This window comes from Semicossyphus pulcher, unplaced genomic scaffold, assembly GCF_022749685.1.
Source record: "Semicossyphus pulcher isolate SPU_LCO1_2020_fin unplaced genomic scaffold, fSemPul1.0.p SCAF_12, whole genome shotgun sequence".
NCBI lineage: Eukaryota > Metazoa > Chordata > Actinopteri > Labriformes > Labridae > Semicossyphus > Semicossyphus pulcher.
The window spans coordinates 20,773,050-20,794,704 of NW_027211626.1; the positions used below are offsets into that span (position 1 = coordinate 20,773,050).

Genomic DNA, 21,655 nt, shown 5'->3' on the forward strand with positions numbered 1-21,655 from the left:
TCTCTCCACAATCAGATACAAAAAAAGAGCAAACTGCACAGATCTGTGAAACTTTATGGGCGTGTTTGCGCTTCATTATCATGAGTGCAATTTGCTTTGTGAATCGGACCTTGAGATGGAGCAGATAGTGGGGGCAAATGATGCGCAATTTACGGTTCCATTAGGGGCTGCAATCTATTCTTAGTGAAGTGTTATTATACAGAATATTTAGATTGTTGAACAAAAACCAAACACACAAGTGAGTAATGACACACCACTGCCTGAGAATTGACATCTTCTTCATCTAAACAAATTTGACATGAAGAACATGATGTGCATTTCCTGCTGTAAAGATATGAGTTGATATTTGGTATCTTCATCTCCTTATCTTCCTCTGATATAAAAAATCTTTTCACCCTTAAATGTATCAAAGAGTACACGACTTAAAATTCCCAGAATTAAACAAGCACTTATAAAGAGAACACAAAGAACACATAGTGAATATCAGCTGTCCAGTTAGCTCATCAGGAGCCAAAGTATTTCAATATATGATCAGACATTTTGAGAAATATTCTTGTTACTTGTTGGATCTCAGCTAGATATCAGTCAGAGTTTCAACTGAAGAAACATACACACAATGTTTCACAAAATTTACAAAGTTTATTTAATCCAGATTTTTATTTGAATTTCCTTAAAAAGTACAATTCATATAAAATGACAGATACTGTGACATATTATGTCCTCCCTGTTGTCAAGCATCCAACAGATATCGCAAAGAAAACTTCTGTTGATTAACAATAGTATTTTTAGTTCCTAATTTTCACAGTAAATTTACAATATAGTTAAAACAAACAAGGTTTTAAAACAACATTCATTTGTTATAACTGAGAAAAAGCACATTTTGGTCTGTTTCCTCCTCTGTCTGTCTCTGTCTCTGTGTTCATAATGACAACATTCACACTGTTGATATGCTGTTATCATTGCTTTCCATTTTGCAACAACACACAGAGGCCAAAAGTTTGTCAATGGTTTCCTTTCTATTGAAAATATACAAAACTAAGTCTGCAAGAGGACTCAACTGAAGAAGCATGAAAGACACGTCGTTAAGAGTGTTGTCATACTTGTATCCACCTGCCAGGGGCCAAATGGCCCTTGGCAGAAACAGCAGCGTGTAAATAAGCAGCACCACGACCACAATGGCCACAATTCGTCGTTTTTCCTCGGAGGGGACTGAGATAGAAGCAGAGAGCACTTGAGGGTCCCCACCAGGAAGAATATGAACAGTGGGAAGGGAATGGCAAGGACGACAGAGAAGATGGTTTTTGAGACATCAAAAGTGGCCCAGTGAAAACAAGTGAGGAAATAGAGAGGAGGTAAGGCCCAGATCACCACACAGACCACCACAGAGATCTTGATGGTTCTTCTGAAGCGGTACCACAGTGGCTGGGCAATGACCAAATACCTGTAACATAAGATGTATACTTACTTTGAGCAGTTTCAGAATGATATACTCAAGTACTACACACAGACTGTTTAAAGAGATACCTTTCCAGGGCCACACACACCATGAAGCCAACACTGGTCACTAGTCCACAGTTGTAAACATAAAACACAATGTTATTAACCCAGCCCTCATGATTTGCCTCTCAAACGATCATGCAGCAGAGCTGAATGAGGTCGGAAATGAGAAGGTTGATGACGTAGATCGGAGCAACATGATCATTTTGCACCTGCAGGAAAACATTGGGAAAAGTACACAGGAAGTTATTAACATGTTCTTAACTCCTTCTGAACTGATGTCTCACAATTTCATACTGACAGTTTGAAGAGGTCATTCTCCACCTTTGAAGACCAGGGTTATACAGTACGTTATGCAAATGAGATCTACCAACACCACTAGAAAACTAATGCTGATGCTGAGCAGATAATGTTTTCTAACTGGCCAGCTCATTTTAGCATGAAACCATGCTAAGTCTGCTAATTAGCATAAAATACAAAGAACTGCTGAAGTTGATGGGATTGGCAGTAGTTTTGCAGGTAGTCAGTCACAGCAGAGCAGCTGTAGGTGTCTTGAATGGCACTTTACTTGCCTTCAACAGAGAGACACTGAAATCTTAACACAACAGTCTCCATTCATGTATGACTGCCCATGCTCCCAATCACACTCATGGTTAAACCCCTTGTTAGGGACCAGGCAGTAAGGCACAAGACAGCAGGAGTTTTGAGAAAACTTGGGTTTTTATTTTACCCAAAAAGAACATTAAATGTACAAACCAAAATTATAACAACTAGGCCTGTAAAAGAGGTCAACTTAATATAACTCTACTTAAGCTGAGAGGAACTAAAGTGTGAACATAACAAACAGACCTCCCATAATGAGATAACCAGGGAACATATATAGGGGTTTGGCCAAACCAACTCAAAAACAAGGGGTAAACAAAATGGACACAAAGTGAAACTTAATACAGAGCTAAACTAACTAAACCCAAATCCCCCCATGACATCAGAGCATTTGGTTTCTTCCAATGAGCTGGCTCCAGCATAAGAGAGTTCACAACCCTTGGCCACGCCTTTTGCTCCAACCAGGAAGTGCCATCCCCCAACAGTCAGGTAACTCAAGGACAAAGAAAAAATGATTAGTAAAACAGAAATGTGTGTCTAATCTTACAGTGTGAAAATGTGTGCACTAAATTTAGACAATGTAAGCTCAAATGCAAAAATAAACTAATACAAAACCAAACTAAGCGTATAAATTGTTTGTGTGGTTAACTACAAAATAAAAATGAACATGTTCTGTTAGAAAACCAATGAGGTGAGAGTGTAGGTGAAGGTGAGGGTGATATTACCCTTGTGTGGCTGTGGCCATCACACACTCCCCCCCTTCAGGACTCTCACTGGAACAGCGGGAGAGATAGTCAGCTGTAAGGTTGTCCTTCCCAGGAATGTGCTGAATGCTGAAGCGGAACGGTTGCAGTGCCACATACCAGCGGGGGATTCTTCCATTCGTATCCTTCATCCTTTCCATCCACTGAAGCGCCTTGTGGTCTGTCTCCAGGGTGAATTGTCTGCCAAGGAGATAGTACCTGAAGGAATCAAGGGCCCACTTGATAGCCAGTGCCTCCTTCTCCACCGTCTAGTGCCGAATCTCCCAGGAGAACAGCTTCCGGCTGATGTAGGCCACTGGGTGTCGATCACCTTGTGGTCCCTGAAGTAGCACAGCTCCCAGACCCCTGTCGGAAGCATCAGTTTGCAGAATAAAGTGTTCATCAAAGTTTGGACTGTACAGAACAGGTTCCTTACTCAATGACTGTTGGATTTCATGGAAAGCTGCCACTGCCTCCTCTGTCCATTGGTTCTGATTGGGACTCCGGGATCCAGTCAGGTCAGTGAGTAGAGCTGCCCTGGTGGAGAATTGTGGTATGAAATGAAATCCAAAATGGATCGGAGTTGCTTCCTTGTTTATGGCAAAGGACAAGACCCTATGGCCTGGATCTTGTTGACCTGAGGACGTATCACCCCATTTCCAATGACGTGGCCCAGATACTCCGTCTCGGCAGTGGCAAAGACACACTTTGAGGGATTGACAGTAAGCCCAGTAGAATGAAGGCTGTCCAAACCAGCATGTAGATGATCCAGGTGCTCCTCCCAGGTGTTACTGTAAATGACAATGTCATCCAGATTTGCTGCAGCAAAACCAGAGAAATCACAGAGTACCTGGTCCATGAGCCTCTGGAAAGATGCTGGAGCGCCTTGCAAACCAAATGGCATTACTGTGAACTGGAAGAGGCCCCAGGGTGTCCTGAAGGCTGTCAGCTCCTTGGACTGCTCAGTGAGAGGAACCTGCCAATAACCCTTACAAAGATCTATTGTGGTCAAGTACTTTACTTTTCCCAGCTTTTCGAGCAGGTCATCAAATCTTGGTGTTGGATAGGAATCAAACTGAGAAATTGAACTCAGTTACCTGAAATCAATGCAGAACCTCATGCTTCCATCCTTCTTGGGTACGAGGACCACCGGGTTACACCACTCGCTCCTTGAAGCCTCCATGATCCCCAGTGACAGCATCAGGTCCACCTCCCTTCTTAGTGCAGCCAGCAGGCATTCAGGAGTCCTGTAACTAAGTCTTCTCACAGAAGTACCTTCTTTAACAACAATGTCATGTTCAACAATGTTTGTCCTCCCCGGATTCTCCTGAAATGCTTCAAAATTACATATTGATCTCACCTGGAGCTGCTGGTCATCTGAGAGGTGACTGAGGTCATGGTCCACCAGGTCACTAGAGGGAGGCAAGTATTGCTCGTCTACTTCCTCCTCCTCTAGTACACCTCTTATTAGCATCACCTCTGCTTTTCTTTCAGGTCGCTGCACACACTCTTTTAACAGATTTATGTGCAGTACCCTACTGGAGCGTGACTGCCCTGGGGTCGATACCTGGTATGTGGTTGGCCCAAGTTTCTTCAGGATCTCAAATGGTCCTTGCCACTTGGCCAACAGTTTGTTTTCATCACTGGGGAGGAGCAATAGCACTTTCTGTCCTGGGGCGAAGGATCTCTGCCGAGCTGACTTGTCATACCAGGATTTCTGCTGTTGCTGGGCCTCCGCCATGTGTGATTTTGCCAGCTCACTCATTTTCTCCAGTCGCTCTCTCATCTAGACAACATAGGAACAGTTCCCCTCCCCATTTCTCCCTCCCAAATCTCTCTCAACAGTGCTAGAGGTCCACGAACCTCATGCCCAAATAAAAGTTCAAAAGGGGAGAAACCAGTGGAAGCTTTGGGTACTTCCCTGTAGGCAAAGAGCAGGTATGGCAGCCACTGATCCTAGTCCGTACCACTGTTGTTCACAAACTTCCAGAGCATCTGTTTCAGGGTTTGGTTAAAGCGCTCTGTCAGTCCATCAGTTTGGGGATGATACGGTGTAGTCCTCGGGCTCCTGATACCAAGTAACTGGTACACCTGTTTTAGCAGAGTGGACATAAAGTTAGTTCCCTGATCAGTCAGTATTTTACGAGGGAAGCCCACTCTGGAAAAGAACTGCACCAAACACCTAAACAAAGAAAGCAACTGATTTTGCTTTAATGGACTTTAGTGGAAAAACTTCTGGGTACTTGGTAGCATAGTCTGTTATAGCCAGCATATAACGATTTCCTGCTTTGCTCCTTTCTACAGGACCAAGACTGTTCATCCCAATGCGTTCAAATGGGGTGCCAATGATGGGTAGCGGTTGAAGTGGAGCTTGGTGTGTAATGCGAGCTGTGGTTTTGTGCTTACCTAGGTGGCCAGCCCAGGGAACAGAATGCCTCTAGCTGCTTGGGGAACCACTAGCTGCAATACTGACCCCTGTTGACGGTAGAGCATGCCATTTTGCAGAATATACTCCTCTCTGAAGTTCCACCCAGTTTCTGCCTCCTTCTCCTTTGCTTTCTGGAGAAGAGACACTAGAGACGGATCAGATTTCTGCATTTCAGTGATATCGGATGGCACCTGAAACCCTAAAGGCAACTCTGGCTCAGTGTTGGTCGGTCTTTCCACAAGTGTTTGTTGGAGTTTCTCCTGCCTTCTCGGCCTGCGAGTTTTCAGAGACTTCCCGGGTGTGGTCTACAACTGCTCATTGAAGAAGGGTAGGGCACTGAGAATCTCAGAGGGCTAGTTTGATTTTTTTTTGCCTGCATTCTGGTAACCGCAGCATTACATTTTCGGCTTTGATCTGACTCCAACAAATCAAAAAGTACTGGGAGGTCTCGTCCAAGCACAGCATCGTAGGGCAAGTAATCAGCAACCCCAATGTTCAAGAGCAAAGTTTGACCATCTACCTTTATGTACATGTCAGCTGTTAAATAACTCTTCTTGTCTCCATGAACACAACAGATAGGAACAGTGTCACTGGTGCTGATAATATTAGGTGGTACAAACTTCCTATACACAAGAGTCTGATCACTCCCAGAGTCAAGCAAGGCCCTGAGAGTTGTTCCATTCACTCCAATGGCTTCCATTTTAATAGACTGGTCACTCTTAAGCTCAGTTTCAAAATGAGGGCGTGGTACAAAGTAAAAAACTTCATGTTATAACTGCCTGGCTGCCTGTTGTCTTTATACAACTCAATAACATTGGAGGGATATTCAGCTACATTAAACTGAGGTCCATTGTCCCACAATTCCAAGTGGCTGTCCCGACCTGCCCAGCTGCCAGGATACTACACTATATTGGACAATTTGAACTGATGGTGACGCTAAGGGAACAATAAAGTTCTTTAATGGCAACTGTCCAAAAGTCAATCTCATGGTATAGCCAAAGGAAAGGCATTGAAAGAACAAAGTCAGTCAGCTTCATCCTCATTAAACAGTTTAAGTGAAGGCACACGTGTAAACAGAGCTGTTGCATTCAGAATCATGGTGGGTCAACAACAGTGTTGAAAATACTTTATGGTAATAAAAGAAATGCTGGATGCAAAGCCATGTCTGCAGTTTTCCCGCGGAAATGGGCAAACCCTGTGCGGGGCCCATTAGAGGTGCGAGGCCCTGTGCGCCTGCATCAATGACTGTATAATATAGAAGGACGACACATGTACGAAATTGTTGCCAAAACAGCCCTGTGATAGGTGCTGCCATCTTGTGATGGTGATGTCATTTGGAGCCAGAGCTGCGCAGTAGAGATCCGCACGTGGAGCCGCCGTAGCCACTTCCGCTAACCAAAACACACTCTACTTACAGATAAAAAACAGCAAAGATCCCGCACAGCAGAACAGCTTCTTGTGTTGGTCTGAAGAAGACGTTCACAGATATGGAAACTTCAATGACTGTAGTGATTGTTTTTGTTACATATCCTCTCACTGTTCCTCCTCTATTCTGCCAATGAACAGAGCTGTCAATCATCCTTTTTACAGCATCAAATAACTAATTAAAACTAAACTTGTCAGAAAAATGAACACTTGGACATAAATCAGCATGATAAGAACTAACTATAATGACAGAAACCATGTTTGAGAAAAATTTGACGTGTATTTTGATTTAATAGTTTGACCCATGTCCCATCTGTTATTATGGAGGTGGCTTTATGACCTATACTGCAGCCAGTCAGCAGGGGGCGCTCGACATGTTTTGGCTTCACTTTTCAGGAGCTGTCATCTTTTTATACAGTCTATGGGTTGCACACTTCGCACAGGCCGTGTGACAGTTCTGCATGTAAACAGCTTGTGCATCAGGTCCAATCAACTACTTATAATTATTAATTATGGAGTAAAGCATGTACAGTACTTCCTCCCTGCCCCCCGCCCCAACTCAGATCAAGATCCTTTAAAGGTCCCATATTATACTCCTTTTCAGCAAGTTCACATAGGTCTCAGAGGTCCCAGAACAGTCACTTTGAAGTCTGTTGCCTAAAAACCCAGTTTGTTCCTGGACTTCAGCCAGCCTGTAACTCCCTCTACTGAGCTCTACTGAGAATAAGCTGTTTCTGTGTCTGTAGCTTTAAATGATAATGAGCTGTGCCCGTCCACGCCCCGTTCACGCCCCTCTCTGGAAGAGGTTGTGGCTTGCACTCTGGTACCATGCGCTAATTCGGTTGCTATTGGCCGCCTCTGCCTTCAGTCAAAGAGGGACAGGCACCTTCCTTCAACACCGACTCTGGTTGGCTATTGTAGGCTGAGAATCAGTAATGGAAGCCCCTTTTGGTTCAAATGAGACCTCTATGGAAAGGTAAGAAGCTCGCCTCCACTTTGATAGCGGAACGGAGCGGCACTTCAAAGGGAATATGAAGTTATTACAGTAAATACACGGGGAAATGCGGCATTTCTGACGGCCGATTAGTAACGACGAACGGCGATCCATGGATACTTATTGATGGAATAATGCTTTTGGACTAAATACTTTACTGGATTATATCATCTGGACCTTTAGCAATGTACCAGGAGTGAATTTATGAAAATAATATGCATCAGTGGAATACAGTGAGTCTTCATCAGTGAGTTACGTCAATTTTGTAAATTTTTGTTTATGTTCTGTTGCTGTTGATTGGTTAATATCAATCGAATCTTGAGCTTGATCGTAGCTTTCCAACGATGTGACACATGAGTGGCAACATAAAGTTATCATTGTAGCTGCAGGGCAAATGTTGTAGTAATCGCGATGAGAGTGGTAACAGGGTTTAACGTAGTATAAGGAAACTGTGTTACCAACAGTAACTTACATTAGCTGCTATGCTAAAACCACATTCAACAAGCTATCACACTCGGTAGGCCTATACAGTAAAGCAACATAATCTCAGACGAAGGAGGTAAAAATAGACCCCTGTGCTCGTTTGTGCAGCCAACAACAGAGCAACTGCCATGCTTTGCCCGTACCTTCGCCATGTTTATTTTAACAGAGCAGCGTTTGCGAGAGGAAAAAAATAGTGCCTGCGAGGAAGTTTCAGGGGGCAGGCCAGATATTTATCTGGGGCGGGGTCACCAACGTGGAGGAAGTGTTATTGCCCTTCATGACGTCATGTAGGGAAAAGCTGCAATCGGGCTGTTCCAGCACTCATTTTCTGAAAAGTGGAGCAAGCAAGAGAGGAGAGGATAGACTTTTCTCATTTCGGGGGGTTTGTAGACAGGCAGGGGGCACATAGTACTGTTAGAAAACCATTCCAAAGTGAATTTTGCATAATATGGGACCTTTAAAGACAGACCTTTAGACATATGACACAGGCAGTGAATAAATAAAGTCATAATGTACATACCAGAGAGTAAAGGGCATAGATGGCCATGAGGGTCAAAGGAAGGCCGATAGAAATTATTATGCATGTCACCACATGCATGATGAAATTAACATTTTTGTAATACCCATCGAGTAGTAGTAGTAATCAATTATTTCGTTCTGTGGGGTGTGGTTAGCGAGACATCTGCCATTCTTCAGAGTGAAACCTGAAATTTGAGAGATCAGGACATAGAAAGTTGTAAAATAAAACAATACTTAATGACATCACTAAAGCTAGTAGAACAGATCTGTCGTTCAGTCATTCAAAAAATCTAATTTGATTGGATAAATTCATGTAAACGTGTGAGTTGAAGATGTTTTCCAAAAGAAAAGAAGAGATTAGTTTGCACTGAAGAAGCAGAAAGTTTCTTTTGTTCGTGTCAAGAGATGATATTTAAAGCTCCTGTGCGGAGTTTTTTTATGGTTATGAAACAGACGGAAATAATTCTGATGACTCTATATAACCTCCAAATGTAAACCTGACCATCAGAGACAAGAGTGATTACTTCTATATAGTTATTTTTAATGCCTGAAACCGCTGGCGGGGGGGAGGTGTCAGACGAAGAGATGAACTGCCGATGCCTTTGTTTACATTTTCCAGAGCAAAAATTTAAAGTTAATGATACATATGACTGTTAAAGAAAGCAGGATGAGATTTTTTGTTAAAAAAACACCACTTCAGCATGTACAGGACAAAATCTGCAAAGAGATAAGAGGCACGGCTTTGTCCACAGGGGGCAACAAAATCAACACAAACCAAAAGTTCCTCACAGGAGCTTTAATAGCAGATTAATAGTATACATAGCAACAAAGTTTTTACAAGCTCTAAGTTTGGAGTCTTACACATTTGTTGTGAAAAATATTCTCAATTTTGGACATTCAGAAATTATTGGCATAGAGTTAAAAAGAAAAACTACAGGTTACATTTTTCACATTGAGTCAAATATTTTGTGTGATTAAACTTTAAAAATTTTAGGTTCTAATTTTATTTTTGTCAGTGTGCAATTTAACACAAATACAGTTTACTCAAGTTTACAAACAACTTTAACAGTCAACACATGCTGTGATTTACAGTGTATATTGTCATTTTTTCATGTCTATTACATTATCTGCTCTTCCTTTATTTAATATAATTTTCTAATTTAATTGAAACATTATTTCCTGGATTATTAACTAACAGTAATATGTAACTCTGACGTGCAGGGTGAGTTTCATCTACAATCGCAGACCACAAAGCTTCCTTTCACACCTCAGCTGTTATCTTTTCCTGGAAAAGTTAAAAGCGTCTCTATAAATACCTCTCAGGGGGACAATGTTGGGTTTGTACTTACAGTGAATACTAAACAGAAAATGTTATTATGTTAATAATAATAATAATTATGAGAGGAATTTTTCAGAAGGCTATGCTGACATGTTCTTGATATAAAAAGTTTGCAACCTCTCAAAGCTGCTTTTACACTACATGTCACATTCACCCATTCACACACTGATGCACTGAGGCTGCTGCGTAAAGTGTCCAACTGTCAGTCAGAAACATGACTGTCTTCACAGTGACACACCGATAGCTTTGCCACTCGGAGTGATTTGGTTCAGTTTCTTGGCCAAGGACACTTCCACATGTAGACAGAGGGAGCTGGGCATCGAACCACTAACCTTCTGATTGAAAGAGGACTGACTCAACCACTGACCCACAGCTGCCCCATTAAGATCTCTTTAACTGCAGTATTCTGTAAATTTAAGTCTGAATATTCATTTTAATGACTTTATGCACCCTTTGATTGCAGTGGTGGACAAAATACACAACTACATTACTTGAGTCAAAGTATAGATACTCCTGGGGTCCGTTTCACAAAGAAGGTTCAACAAACTCTGAGTCTAACCCTGAACTCTGAGTAGATCTACTCTGAGATAGGAAACTCTGAGTTTTCGGTTCCAGAACAGCTGATCAGAGTTAGTTCAATCAACTCTGAGTAGGTTCACCCGGAGTTAAGTGCGTGCACGCTGACTGTAAAAAGCCAGCATTAATGGAGCCCCGACACCACGATTCACCATGGCAACGGTACACAAAAAGAGGTCCTCCTATGTCACATCAGTGGAGCTCGAAATCCTCATGCAGACGTTCAGCGAATACGAGCATGTTTTGAGAAAAATAAAGTAACACGGCTGCAGCTGCAAAACAGAGAGAAGCGGCGTGGGAAGAAACTGCTGCTCAAGTAAATCTACAAGTTTGAACTGGTCTATTTATTTAATACTTAATCACGACCGGAAGCTAAAATGTATATTTAGGAGCAATCCAGCGGGAGAAAAAAACATACATGGAAGCACTTCAATCGTATTTAAAATATTAAACTAATGAAACATCATTCAGTGGCTGTTTTAATGTGCATTAGCTTTATCCCTAACATGATGCTGACTTCACATACATTATAATTTAGGTTGATTAAACTGAATGTGTTAGTTTAAATAAATAAAAAAATTTCAATAACTTAAGGTGTCTTATTTGAGTGCTCTCGGCAGTGGTGGTGGAAAATCTAAAAATGATGACTTAGACAGAGATTTGTCTTTTGATTTTTTTTATCATAATTATAAAAGACTTTTGCAAAGCGGTCAGAGCAGCACAGAGACGCAACGTTTCTTCTTTTAATTCGGTAACCGCTCAAACACACGCGCGATGCGGGCTGAATGAATGAGGAAGTAGAATGAGGGTTTTATATTCTAGAGGGAGGAGACAGAGCGAAACTCTGAGTTTCCTGAAGAAAACCTGCTCGCGACCAGGTTAGGTTCATAGAGTCTGTTACTACGGTAACTGACCGAGAGCTTAAGTTACCTCCCTTTGTGAAACGGAAAACTCAGAGTTTCCCTCATTTCAGGGTTAACAGACTCAGAGTTTTCAATAAACCTGCTTTGCGAAACGGACCCCCGGTCAAATGTTATGAGTACTTGATTTTAAAATACTGAAATATTCAAACTACTATTTAAAAAAATCTCTAAATGTTGTATTTTCACAAAGCATGAGTGCAGTCAAGAATACATGGGTGTTCATTCTGCTACATTATGCTTATTTAGAAGACATAATTCACATTTTTGAACTCACATGCTGCAGATTTCCAGATTTGCAGCTCCGAAAAAACAGAAACAATAATAAGACGGCAAATTTTTATAGGCCGTGATGAAGTTTGTGCTTGGTAAACAGAGAGAACGACTCATTCTTCATTTCAAAAACCTCAGACATGGGCGAAAGATGTGGCCATGGTTGCTCAGGTGGAGAATTATCATCCTTCTCTGTCGTAGCCATCATTACCACCACTAAATGAACCACTTGCTCTAAGTGAAGTGACGTTATGGCGGTCGCCATATTGAGATAGCAGCAAGTCAACACTTAACAGGAAACTTAAAATAACCGATCTTCTCATCACTACAGTCCTCTTTAATCTCTCCAGGGAAAAGCGAACAACCCCTGACTCCTATTTACTGGCCGACGATTAAATAAATGTTTGATAAACACTGCACAGGCTAACAAGCAGCTAAAGTGACCACACTATACCTGCTACTTAGTGCTAAAAATATATCAATACAATTAAACTAACTTTAACTCACCGAAAAGCTGGAGCTCAGACTTCTCTTCATAAAGTCCCATAAATCCCATTGAGACAGATTATTTGTCCAAACTTTGACTGAAAAAATCCCCATAAGTCTCCAACAACACAAACAGGTGAAGTTAAGCTCAGTGTCTATGTCTGTGTTGATGTCTATCAGACAGCCAGCAGGATACACCTGTCAATCAAGTGAGCCGGCCCCTATGATTTAAGGCTTAATATAATTAAAACGAGTTTTCTTGAACAATAAAATTAGCTATTTATAATAAAACCGTTGTTTGTACCAGGCTGTAAACATGTTTATTTCTGCTGTAAAAATTGGCATTTTCCCATCTGCTGTAATTTTATTTCTTGTTTTTTGGAGCCTCAAGTGGCCACTCAAGGAACTGCAGTTTTTTGCACTTCCGCATTGGCTTCATTTTTCAACACCGAAGGTTGCTGCTTGGGAAAAACACGGAATTATACAGTTTTCACTTTTTCACTGTGAACAATAAACACCCTTGCAAAATATGAGAATATCCATTCAAAAGATATGGCCCCTTTAAAAAGGAGAAACATACAGGGCTTCACAAAATGTAATGTTTCTTAGATTTTAATCCAGTCAGTAAGTTCCCTTTTTTTTGGAGAGAAAAATAAATTGATTTTTATTTGAATTTCCTGAAAAAGTACAATTCGTATGAAATGACAGATGTGGTATATTATGTCCTCCCTGTTGTCAAGCATACAACAGATATCACAAAGAAACTCAGAATGACATTGTGAAAACTAGCAGGCCTTTTAGGCTGCACACATAAAATGTTAAGTTCCGAATTTTAACAGTAACTTTACAACATAGTTAAAACAAAAAAGGTTTAAAAATGACATTCATTTGTTATAACTGAGAAAAAGCACATTTTGGTCTGTTTCCTCCTCTGTCTGTCTCTGTTTCTGTGTTCATAATGACAACATTCACACTGTTGATATGCTGTTATCATTGCTTTCCATTTTGCAACAACACACAGAGGCCAAAAGTTTGTCAATGGTTTCCTTTCTAATGAAAATATACAGAACTAAGTCTGCAAGAGGACTCAACTGAAGAAGCATGAAAGACACAACGTTAAAAATGTTGTCATACTTGTATCCACCTGCCAGGGGCCAAATGGCGCTGGGCAGAAACAGCAGCGTGTAAATAAGCAGCACCACGACCACAATGGCCATAATTCGTCGTTTTTCCTTGGAGGGGACTGAGATAGAAGCTGAGAGCGCTTTGAGGGTCCCCACCAGGAAGAATATGAACAGTGGGAAGGGAATGGCGAGGACGACAGAGAAGACGATTATTGAGACTTCAGGAGTGGCCCAGTGAAAACAAGTGAGGAAATAGAGAGGAGGTAAGGCCCAGATCACCACACAGACCACCACAGAGATCTTGATGGTTCTTCTGAAGCGGTACCACAGTGGATGGGCAATGACCAAATACCTGTAACATAAGATGTATACTTACTTTGAGCAGCTTCAGAATGATATACTCAAGTACTACACACAGACTGTTTAAAGAGATAGTTACCTTTCCAGGGCCACACACACCATGAAGCCAACACTGGTCACTAGTCCACAGTTGTAAACGTAAAACACATTCTCATTAACCCAGCCATCATGATCTGCCTCCCAAACGATCATGCAGCAGAGCTGAATGAGGTCGGAAATGAGAAGGTTGATGACGTAGATCGGAGCAACGTAATCATTTCGCACCTGCAGGAAAACATTGGGAAAAGTACACGGGCAGTTATTAACATGTTCTTAACTCCTTCTGAACTGAGGTCTCACGATTTCATACTGAGAGTTTGAAGAGGTCATTCTCCACCTTTGAAGACCAGGGTTATACAGTACATTATTTAAATGAGATCTACCAACACCACTAGAAAACTTCTGATGCTGAGCAGATAATGTTTGCTAACTGGCCAGCTCATTTTAGCATGAAACCATGCTAAGTCTGCTAATTAGCATAAAAAACTAAGTACTGCTGAAGTTGATTGGAGTGGCAGTAGTTTTGCAGGTAGTCAGTCACAAACTATTGTAGTGAGACTGTACTGACAAACACAGCAGAGCAGCTGTGGGTGTCTTGAATGCACTTTATTTGCTTTAAACAGAGAGACACTGAAATCTTAACACAGTCTCCAGTCTCGTTTCACGTATGACTGCCCGTGCTCTCAAACACTCTGGTTAAACCCCTCCACAAGGAAATAACTTCATGTTATAACTGCCTGACTCCCTGTTGTCTTTATACAACTCAAAAACTTTGGAGGGATATTCAGCTACATTAAACTGAAGTCTATTGTCCCACAATTCCAAGTGGCTGTCCCGACCTGCCCACCTGCCAGGATATTACACTATATTGGACAATTTGAACTGCTGGTGATGCTGAGGGAACAATAAAGTTCTTTAATGGCAACTATCCAAAAGTCAATCTCATGGTATCGCCAAAGGAAAGGCATTGAAAGAACAAAAACAAGAACAAAACAAATCATCCTTTTTACAACATCAAATAACTAATTAAAAATAAACTTGTCAGAAAAATGAACACACAATCAGCATGATAAGAACTAACTATAATGACTGAAACCATATTTGAGAAACATTTATTTGACGTGTATTTTAATTTAATAGTTTGACTCATGTCCCATCTGTTATTATGGAGGTGGCTTCAGGACCTATACTGCAGCCAGTCAGCAGAGGGCGCTCAACATGTTTTGGCTTCACTTTTTGGGAGCTGTCATCTTTTTTGGGTTGCTCACTTCACACAGCCCATGCGACAGTTCTGCATATAAACGTCATGTGCATCAGGTCCAATCAACTACATATAAATATTAATATTAATATTATGGAGTAAAGTCTTTACGGTACTTCCTCCAAGCCCCCCAACCCAGATCATGGTCATTTGAAGACAGAGGGCCCTATTTAGACTGTGGAAGGTGCACAGTCTAAAGCGTACGGCGCTAAATGATTTAGTGCGTGTCTGACCCACTTTTGCTATTTAGACGGCGCACAAACTGAGGCGCAAGGCGCAAAGAGGTTGGTTTAAATCCCTGGATTTTTCATAGGTGTGTTTTCGGCATAACATAAATCAAACCAATCAGACTGTCAGCTCTCATTTCCTTTAAGATCCCGGTGCGCCTGCAGGCAGGCGTGTTGCTATTTACACAGCGGATTTCAGTCATTCTTCTTATATAAACCGGACCATGACCGGCATGTTCAACTCATTTCTTTCCACTGTGTCCTTGAACAAGCAGAAAAAAACACAGGTCACTGTACGATACATGTCGAAGCATGAACTGATGTTAAAGCCACTGTAGCAATCCCACTGCCCAACAGAAACGAAAATGAAAAAAGACGTACATTTATGCTCTGTACATTTACACACGAGGCACAGCATTAATGAATTAAGTCTCCAGACAGACAGGATCTTATGTTTATTAAAGTTCTGTGTGCTGACCATCAAAGAAAGGTAGGCTGTAAATGTTTATTTGCTTATTGTTGCTGCTGGATCACATGGCTGTATTCTCGTGCGTAATGGAGACTGGACAGTGTATTAATATCTGTGGCACAATTGTCGGTACCACAGGTAGTTATTTTTGAGTATGGTCATTAATTTACCTCCTAGTTGCTTGTGTGTGATTGTGTCACGGTTTATGCTGTATTATAGGGAGCGTGCGTCTGAATGAGCGAACAGTATAGAAAGCTTTGTGTCGGTCTTTTTGGCTCGTGCACGGCTGGAGCAGGAATCTCCCTGAGGTGAAGCAGGTGTGTGTGGAGGAGAGCTTGTCCACGTCTCCCCGCACTTCTCAGCAGATCAGTCACAAACCGAAAGCAGTATCATGATTTAAGAAAATGAGGGAAACCAAAGCTTGCAGTCTGTCCCTCAAACAACGTTTTTTCACTGTATCTGCAGACACGCTGCTTTTTCCTTGTGAGTAAAAGCGCTGCTGTGCTTCCCCGTGTGAGTGACAAGCACACTCGTGTTGTAAACTCGCCGATGTATGTCCATAATGCGCCATCTGAATAGCAAACACAGATTGCGCCCTAGACTTTAGACTGTAGACCAGGTTTTTGATGGTCTAAGGCGTGGTCGCTTTCTGCGTCCTCTAGATAGCAGCACGCCACCCGTTTGCCTGACCACACCTCATATCAAAACCTTGGTGGACGATAGGGCCCAGACTGTTAGACATATGACATAGGCAGTAAATAAATAGTCATAATGTACATACCAGAGAGTAAAGGGCATAGATGGCCATGAGGGTCAATGGAAGGCCGATAGAAATGATTATGCATGTCACCACATGCATGATGAAACGAACTTTTGCATACTCATTGGGAGGATTGTCGTAGTAGTAATCAAATGTTTCGTTTGCATCGTAGAAGTAGTAATAAGATATGTCGTTCTGTGGGGTGTGGTTAGCATAGAGATCTGCCATTCTTCAGAGTGAAACCTGAAATTGGAGAGATCAGGACATAGAAAGTTGTAAAATAAAACAATAGTTAATGACATCACTAAAGCTAGTAAAACAGATCTGTCGTTGTTCAGTGTTTTTTTCTCTCTCACTTTAAAAGCTGATAAATATCAGTTTGTTTATTCAAACTAAACCTTATAGTTAACATTAGTGAGACATCAAACTGAAATTTATTTTTTGATCAAAGCTTTTTACTTGGATTAAAATCAACACACTGATTCAATTACCCACAATTCATTAGTAGCAGTACCAATGTGAAATTAAAGAAAAATCTGAATTCTGTGATTGGCTGGTAAGCTCATTGCCAAAAAATGTAAACGTGTGAGTTGAAGATGTTTTCCAAAAGAAGAGGAGAGATTAGTTTGCACTAAAGATGCAGAAAGTTTCAACAGTTATTGAAGTTATTCAATAGCAGATTATTGAACAAGAAAAAAAGCAAACAGTACATAGCAACAGCGTCCTTACAGGCTCTAAGTTTGGGCTCTTACATTATGTACATTTGCTGTGAAAAATATTCTCAATTTTGGACATTTTGAAATAATCCTTCACGTTCAGAAATTATTCGGCATGGTATAAAAAAAAAAACTGCAGGTTACATTTTTCACATTGAGTCAAATATTTTGTGTGATTAAATAAAACAAATTTAGGTTCTAATTTTATTTTTGTCAGTGTGCAATTTAACACAACTGCAGTTTACTTTGTGTTCACCAACAACTATATCAATCAACAGCACTAAAAACACCTGTCAGGGGGACAATGTTGGGTTTGTACTTACAGTGAATCAAAACAGAAAATGTTATTATATTAATAAAAATAATAATGAGAAGAATTTTTCAGAAGGCTGTGTAGACATGTTCTAGATATAAATGCATTCAGTTCATTTGCAAATACCTTTTCAGACATTAAGATGTATTTATTCTTTTCAATATTTCTAATATAAGATCAGAATAAAAGCATTTTAAAGCCACGAGATCTCACCTGAACGAAGTCCCTACGCCAATGTCTGATGTTTCTCTGCAACCCAGCGGTCCACAGATCTGATGGTAAGTGATCACATGCACTAGGTTTCCAATAATATGACACTGCTCTTCTAAGGAAGTGAGAAAAATTGGTCAGGAGTCATTATGCGTCTATTGAGGGAGGCGGAAACTGATACAACCACAAACAGCTTGTCATAAGGAAAGCAGAGAGATTATAGATTATAGATTTATATTCTGTGCTGTTTTTAGGTGGACCTGTGTGTAAGAGAACTTGATGGGCCCGAAATGGGATGATTGATAATGATTAATTTAAAACAGATATTGATTCAGATGTGAAAGAAAGATATACAGATATTATTTTAGGACATATTTTTAAAAAACAAAACTGCGTTTACTAATTGTATATACTATCAACTAAACCAATGAGATCGATAAAAAGGGTTGAGCACAAAAAAGAGTAACAGGTGCTCGAAAAGACTCTTAACAGGTGCCCATAAAGACTGTCTATGCAGTGAAAATGTACAGCCACAATAGAAACCAAATGTTACACAAGAGCTCTCAGAAAATGAGATAATATTGATCAAAAAAACTGTCTGTCAGCATTTCACATACTAGGGCTACAGCACATTTCCTGCTCTGACCACACCTCCCACCAGTTTATCACAGACATGAGTACAGGTCGCGCAAGGACCAGAGTGGAAACTCTCCAAATCTACAACTAAAAGGCATAAGACATTTCAAAGTAGTAAGCACAGAGCACACAATGTTACACAATGACACAGTTGTCATTTCCATTTTCAGTGCCCACGTTCTTTTTCTAGCAAACGTATCGCGCCCACCTATGAGCCAATGGGTGTGTTGGTCTATAATGAGGTGGGGGTCATGCAGTATTTTCCTGCTATTTAAAGGCCGATTTATTTAGGTAGTCAGCTGCTCATACACAGGTGAGTTCACATCACGCGTTCCTCTGCTTGTTACACTGATGCACAGCAGGGATCCTACTCAGGAAATATCAATGCATTTGCTGATACAGTCAAATGGAGTAGTAGATAGGACAGAAGTCTGAGACGGCGAGCTTTTGTTTCTCCTGGCATCTTTATACTCCTTTTAGCGTGAGGCCAGTCTGGTGATGGCTCGCTCATCTCTCCGTCCTCCTTAGCCTTAGGGAGATTCCTGCTCGAACCCTGCATGGACCAAAGTCTCCAGGCCCAGACCAACATCAAGCTCTCCATCATGCGCAATCACTGTCATGGGACTTCTCTCGAATACACGCAGAATCACATACACTCACACACGCTCACGTACAACTAAGGGGAGAATTTATTGTAAGCACCTACCAGTGGCACCAGCGATTGTTCCCACACTGTCCAGTGTACATTACGCACACAGTAGAGAATACAGACATGGATACCCTTTTCAATGTTAAGTATACTTAGTGTTAGTTAACATTGTCACAGTGTCTCTCTTAATTTGGAAAGACACTTATTCTGCTGCTGTGGGATTGCTTCAGCGGATATAACATCATTCTGTGCTTCAATCATTTGTTCAATATGTACCATATTTCATAATTGACCGGTGTGTGCTCTGCATGTAAGGGCACAGTGGAAGGAGAGAAGTTATATGAGCCCACCAGAGCCCGGTCCATTTAAGAGCAACGGTGAAAACCTGCAGTGTAAAAATAGCAACCCCTTCCCGCACACGCACCTTGCTTTTAAAGATAATGAGAGATGACACTCGTGACAAGTTATTCCTAAATCTCAATAAGGCGTTTATCGTATGCAAAAAAAAAAAAAAAAAACCTATACACCCTCTGCACACACAGAAACATCTAGAAAGCTGCACCGTCAGAGTAAGTAAGGCAGATGCAGTAGGCGACACGTGCCCCAATTCGACATTGCCACCTGGTGGAAAGTCTGCACATAGAAGATTAGTTTGACTCAGCAGTTAACCCAAATACTACAAAGATAATAAAAACCAATAAATCAAAGGCACAGGGCTTTTATTTGAAAGTATCTCGGGCAGGGGCACATTTTGAGATTATCAGGAAGTTGTTGAATTTGTTTGCAGCACAGCAGCTTTTTCCTGTTCTGTTCTGACTGTATTCTGAGTTTATATTTTTTTAAGGAGATGACAAATATATTTCAGCCCTGGATCATTGAGTAACTTATAAACCAGCAGCAGCAATTCAAAACACATTTTATATGTAACGGTAAATGAACGGGGTAATTTCTTTGGCTCGCTCTCAATAAATTCCCTTCAGCCTTTTTTATTTCTTTAAGATGACTTGAGTGCACTGAGTCGTGTGAGATGCAGGTATATTGTAAGGACTTCTCATTTGCCTCATAACACCTTACACCCCCTCTATTTCATTGCCCAATAATCAAAGTCATAGACATTCATTCCCTTCATTGTGGTGAGCACTGCTGCCTCAGAGCTAGAAGGTCCCTGGTTTGAATCCCGGTTTGGCCATGGGGCAGTGTCGGCGCCAGAACAAATCTGATGGGCAGGCATTCATTTTCTCAGGGGGGCACAAATATAAAACGCTTGAGAGCTAACCTTACTATGGGCAGAAATATGTTTGTTCTCCCCCTGCATGTGTGGGTTCTCTCAGAGTACTCCCGCTTCCTCCCACAATCCAGACATGCTCGTAAGGTGATTATTATCATGGGGAGCTATGCTATTATGGTAGGAAAAAATGCAATTTGTCTCTGTGCCTTTGGAGGTCGCTATCCGTTTCTCCAATGGGCCCTGGAAAACCTCCGCCAGACTACGTAAAACGCGCCACCTTGTGGAGGCCAGGGAGCTCGCTAAACTACACTTCCTCAATCTAGGACGCCCGCCTCCGATGTCATGTCTCTTTCAAAATCGTCAGGTTTGAAATGTAGACTGCAGACCTCATGATTTTTTAGACGATCCACCGGTATATTCTCATCGTATTTCAGATTCTGTAGCTCTGAGCTATTGCCTGCAACGAAACGGTAGTATTTCACTCCAGCGTATCTCTCACTGGGCCTTACCCTTCAGAGGGAGGGTTAGGGTTAATCTGTCGATTACAGAGAACACCAGTTTAAACTGACAGCGGCTTTCTCCAGGGGAGAATTGCTCCTTTAACAGCACACAGAGGCCAAAAGCTTGCCTATGGTCTCTTTTCTAATGAAAACATGCAGAACTAAGTCTGCAAGATGACAAAACCAAAGCAACACCAAAGACAGGTTTTCAGAAGCAATGTCATATGTCTTTCTCTGCCAGGGGCCAAATGATGCTGGGCATGTACAGCAGCACATAAATAAGCAGCACCGAGACAAACATTGTTTTCTAGGGGACTGAGATTTTTTAAATTTAGTTTATTTAGGTTCCACGAATTAGTTATTACCGCAGCAATAACTATCCTTCCTGGGTGACAGAGAAGCAGAGATGGCTTTAGGGCTCCCACACAGAAAGAATATAAGCCATGGGAAGGGAATGACAAGAACAACGAAGATGGTTTTTGAGTAACCCAGTGAAAAACATACTGGGGTTGGTTAAAACAATAACTCCATGAACTACATTCACTTTAAGCTCCACAAACCAGGTGAACTATAAGTATCTCTATGTCTCTAAGAGTAGTTGCTCTGAGTGTCTAGTATTGCTGCAGATGTGTTTACATTGGATTTGGCTGAAAGCAGTCCCATGCAGAGGGGAACCTTTTAATTGGTACCTTGTGTGTCTGTATGAGATGATCCTGTATGAGCTGAAAAGGCCACTTTGTTTAGACCTAAACCAAAAGCGAAATCAGAATGGAAAAAAAAAATCTCCCCAATTTAGTTTTTTTTTTCTGGTCTTTGCTGTTGCCCAACTGTTATTTTAACTACCATTAATGTACCCTCTCTCTTAGTAAAACACCTG

General features: G+C 41.3%; 1 protein-coding gene and 1 pseudogene across 1 annotated transcript; both read right to left on the reverse strand.

The window, feature by feature from the left end:
• Positions 1 to 934: 934 nt before the first annotated feature.
• LOC138588832 (G-protein coupled receptor 4-like) lies at positions 935 to 8,771 on the reverse strand (annotated as a pseudogene).
• A 4,483-nt stretch (positions 8,772 to 13,254) lies between these two features.
• LOC138588833 (ovarian cancer G-protein coupled receptor 1-like) lies at positions 13,255 to 16,754 on the reverse strand. Its single transcript, XM_069659079.1, has 3 exons — positions 16,548 to 16,754; positions 13,850 to 14,034; positions 13,255 to 13,762 (listed from the first exon to the last, which is right to left on the reverse strand). The coding sequence occupies exons 1-3, from the start codon at positions 16,752 to 16,754 to the stop codon at positions 13,255 to 13,257; spliced, it is 900 nt and encodes a 299-aa protein (XP_069515180.1).
• Positions 16,755 to 21,655: the final 4,901 nt, after the last annotated feature.

Excerpts from the sequence above, each read along its gene's own strand:
- LOC138588833 (XM_069659079.1), bottom strand. The coding sequence starts at position 16,754 with ATGGCAGATCTCTATGCTAACCACACCCCACAGAACGACATATCTTAT. Across the intron at positions 14,035-16,547 it reads TCTATGCCCTTTACTCTCTG|GTGCGAAATGATTACGTTGC; the intron begins GTATGTACATTA and ends GTTTTCCTGCAG. Across the intron at positions 13,763-13,849 it reads GTGTGTGTGGCCCTGGAAAG|GTATTTGGTCATTGCCCATC; the intron begins GTAACTATCTCT and ends CTTATGTTACAG.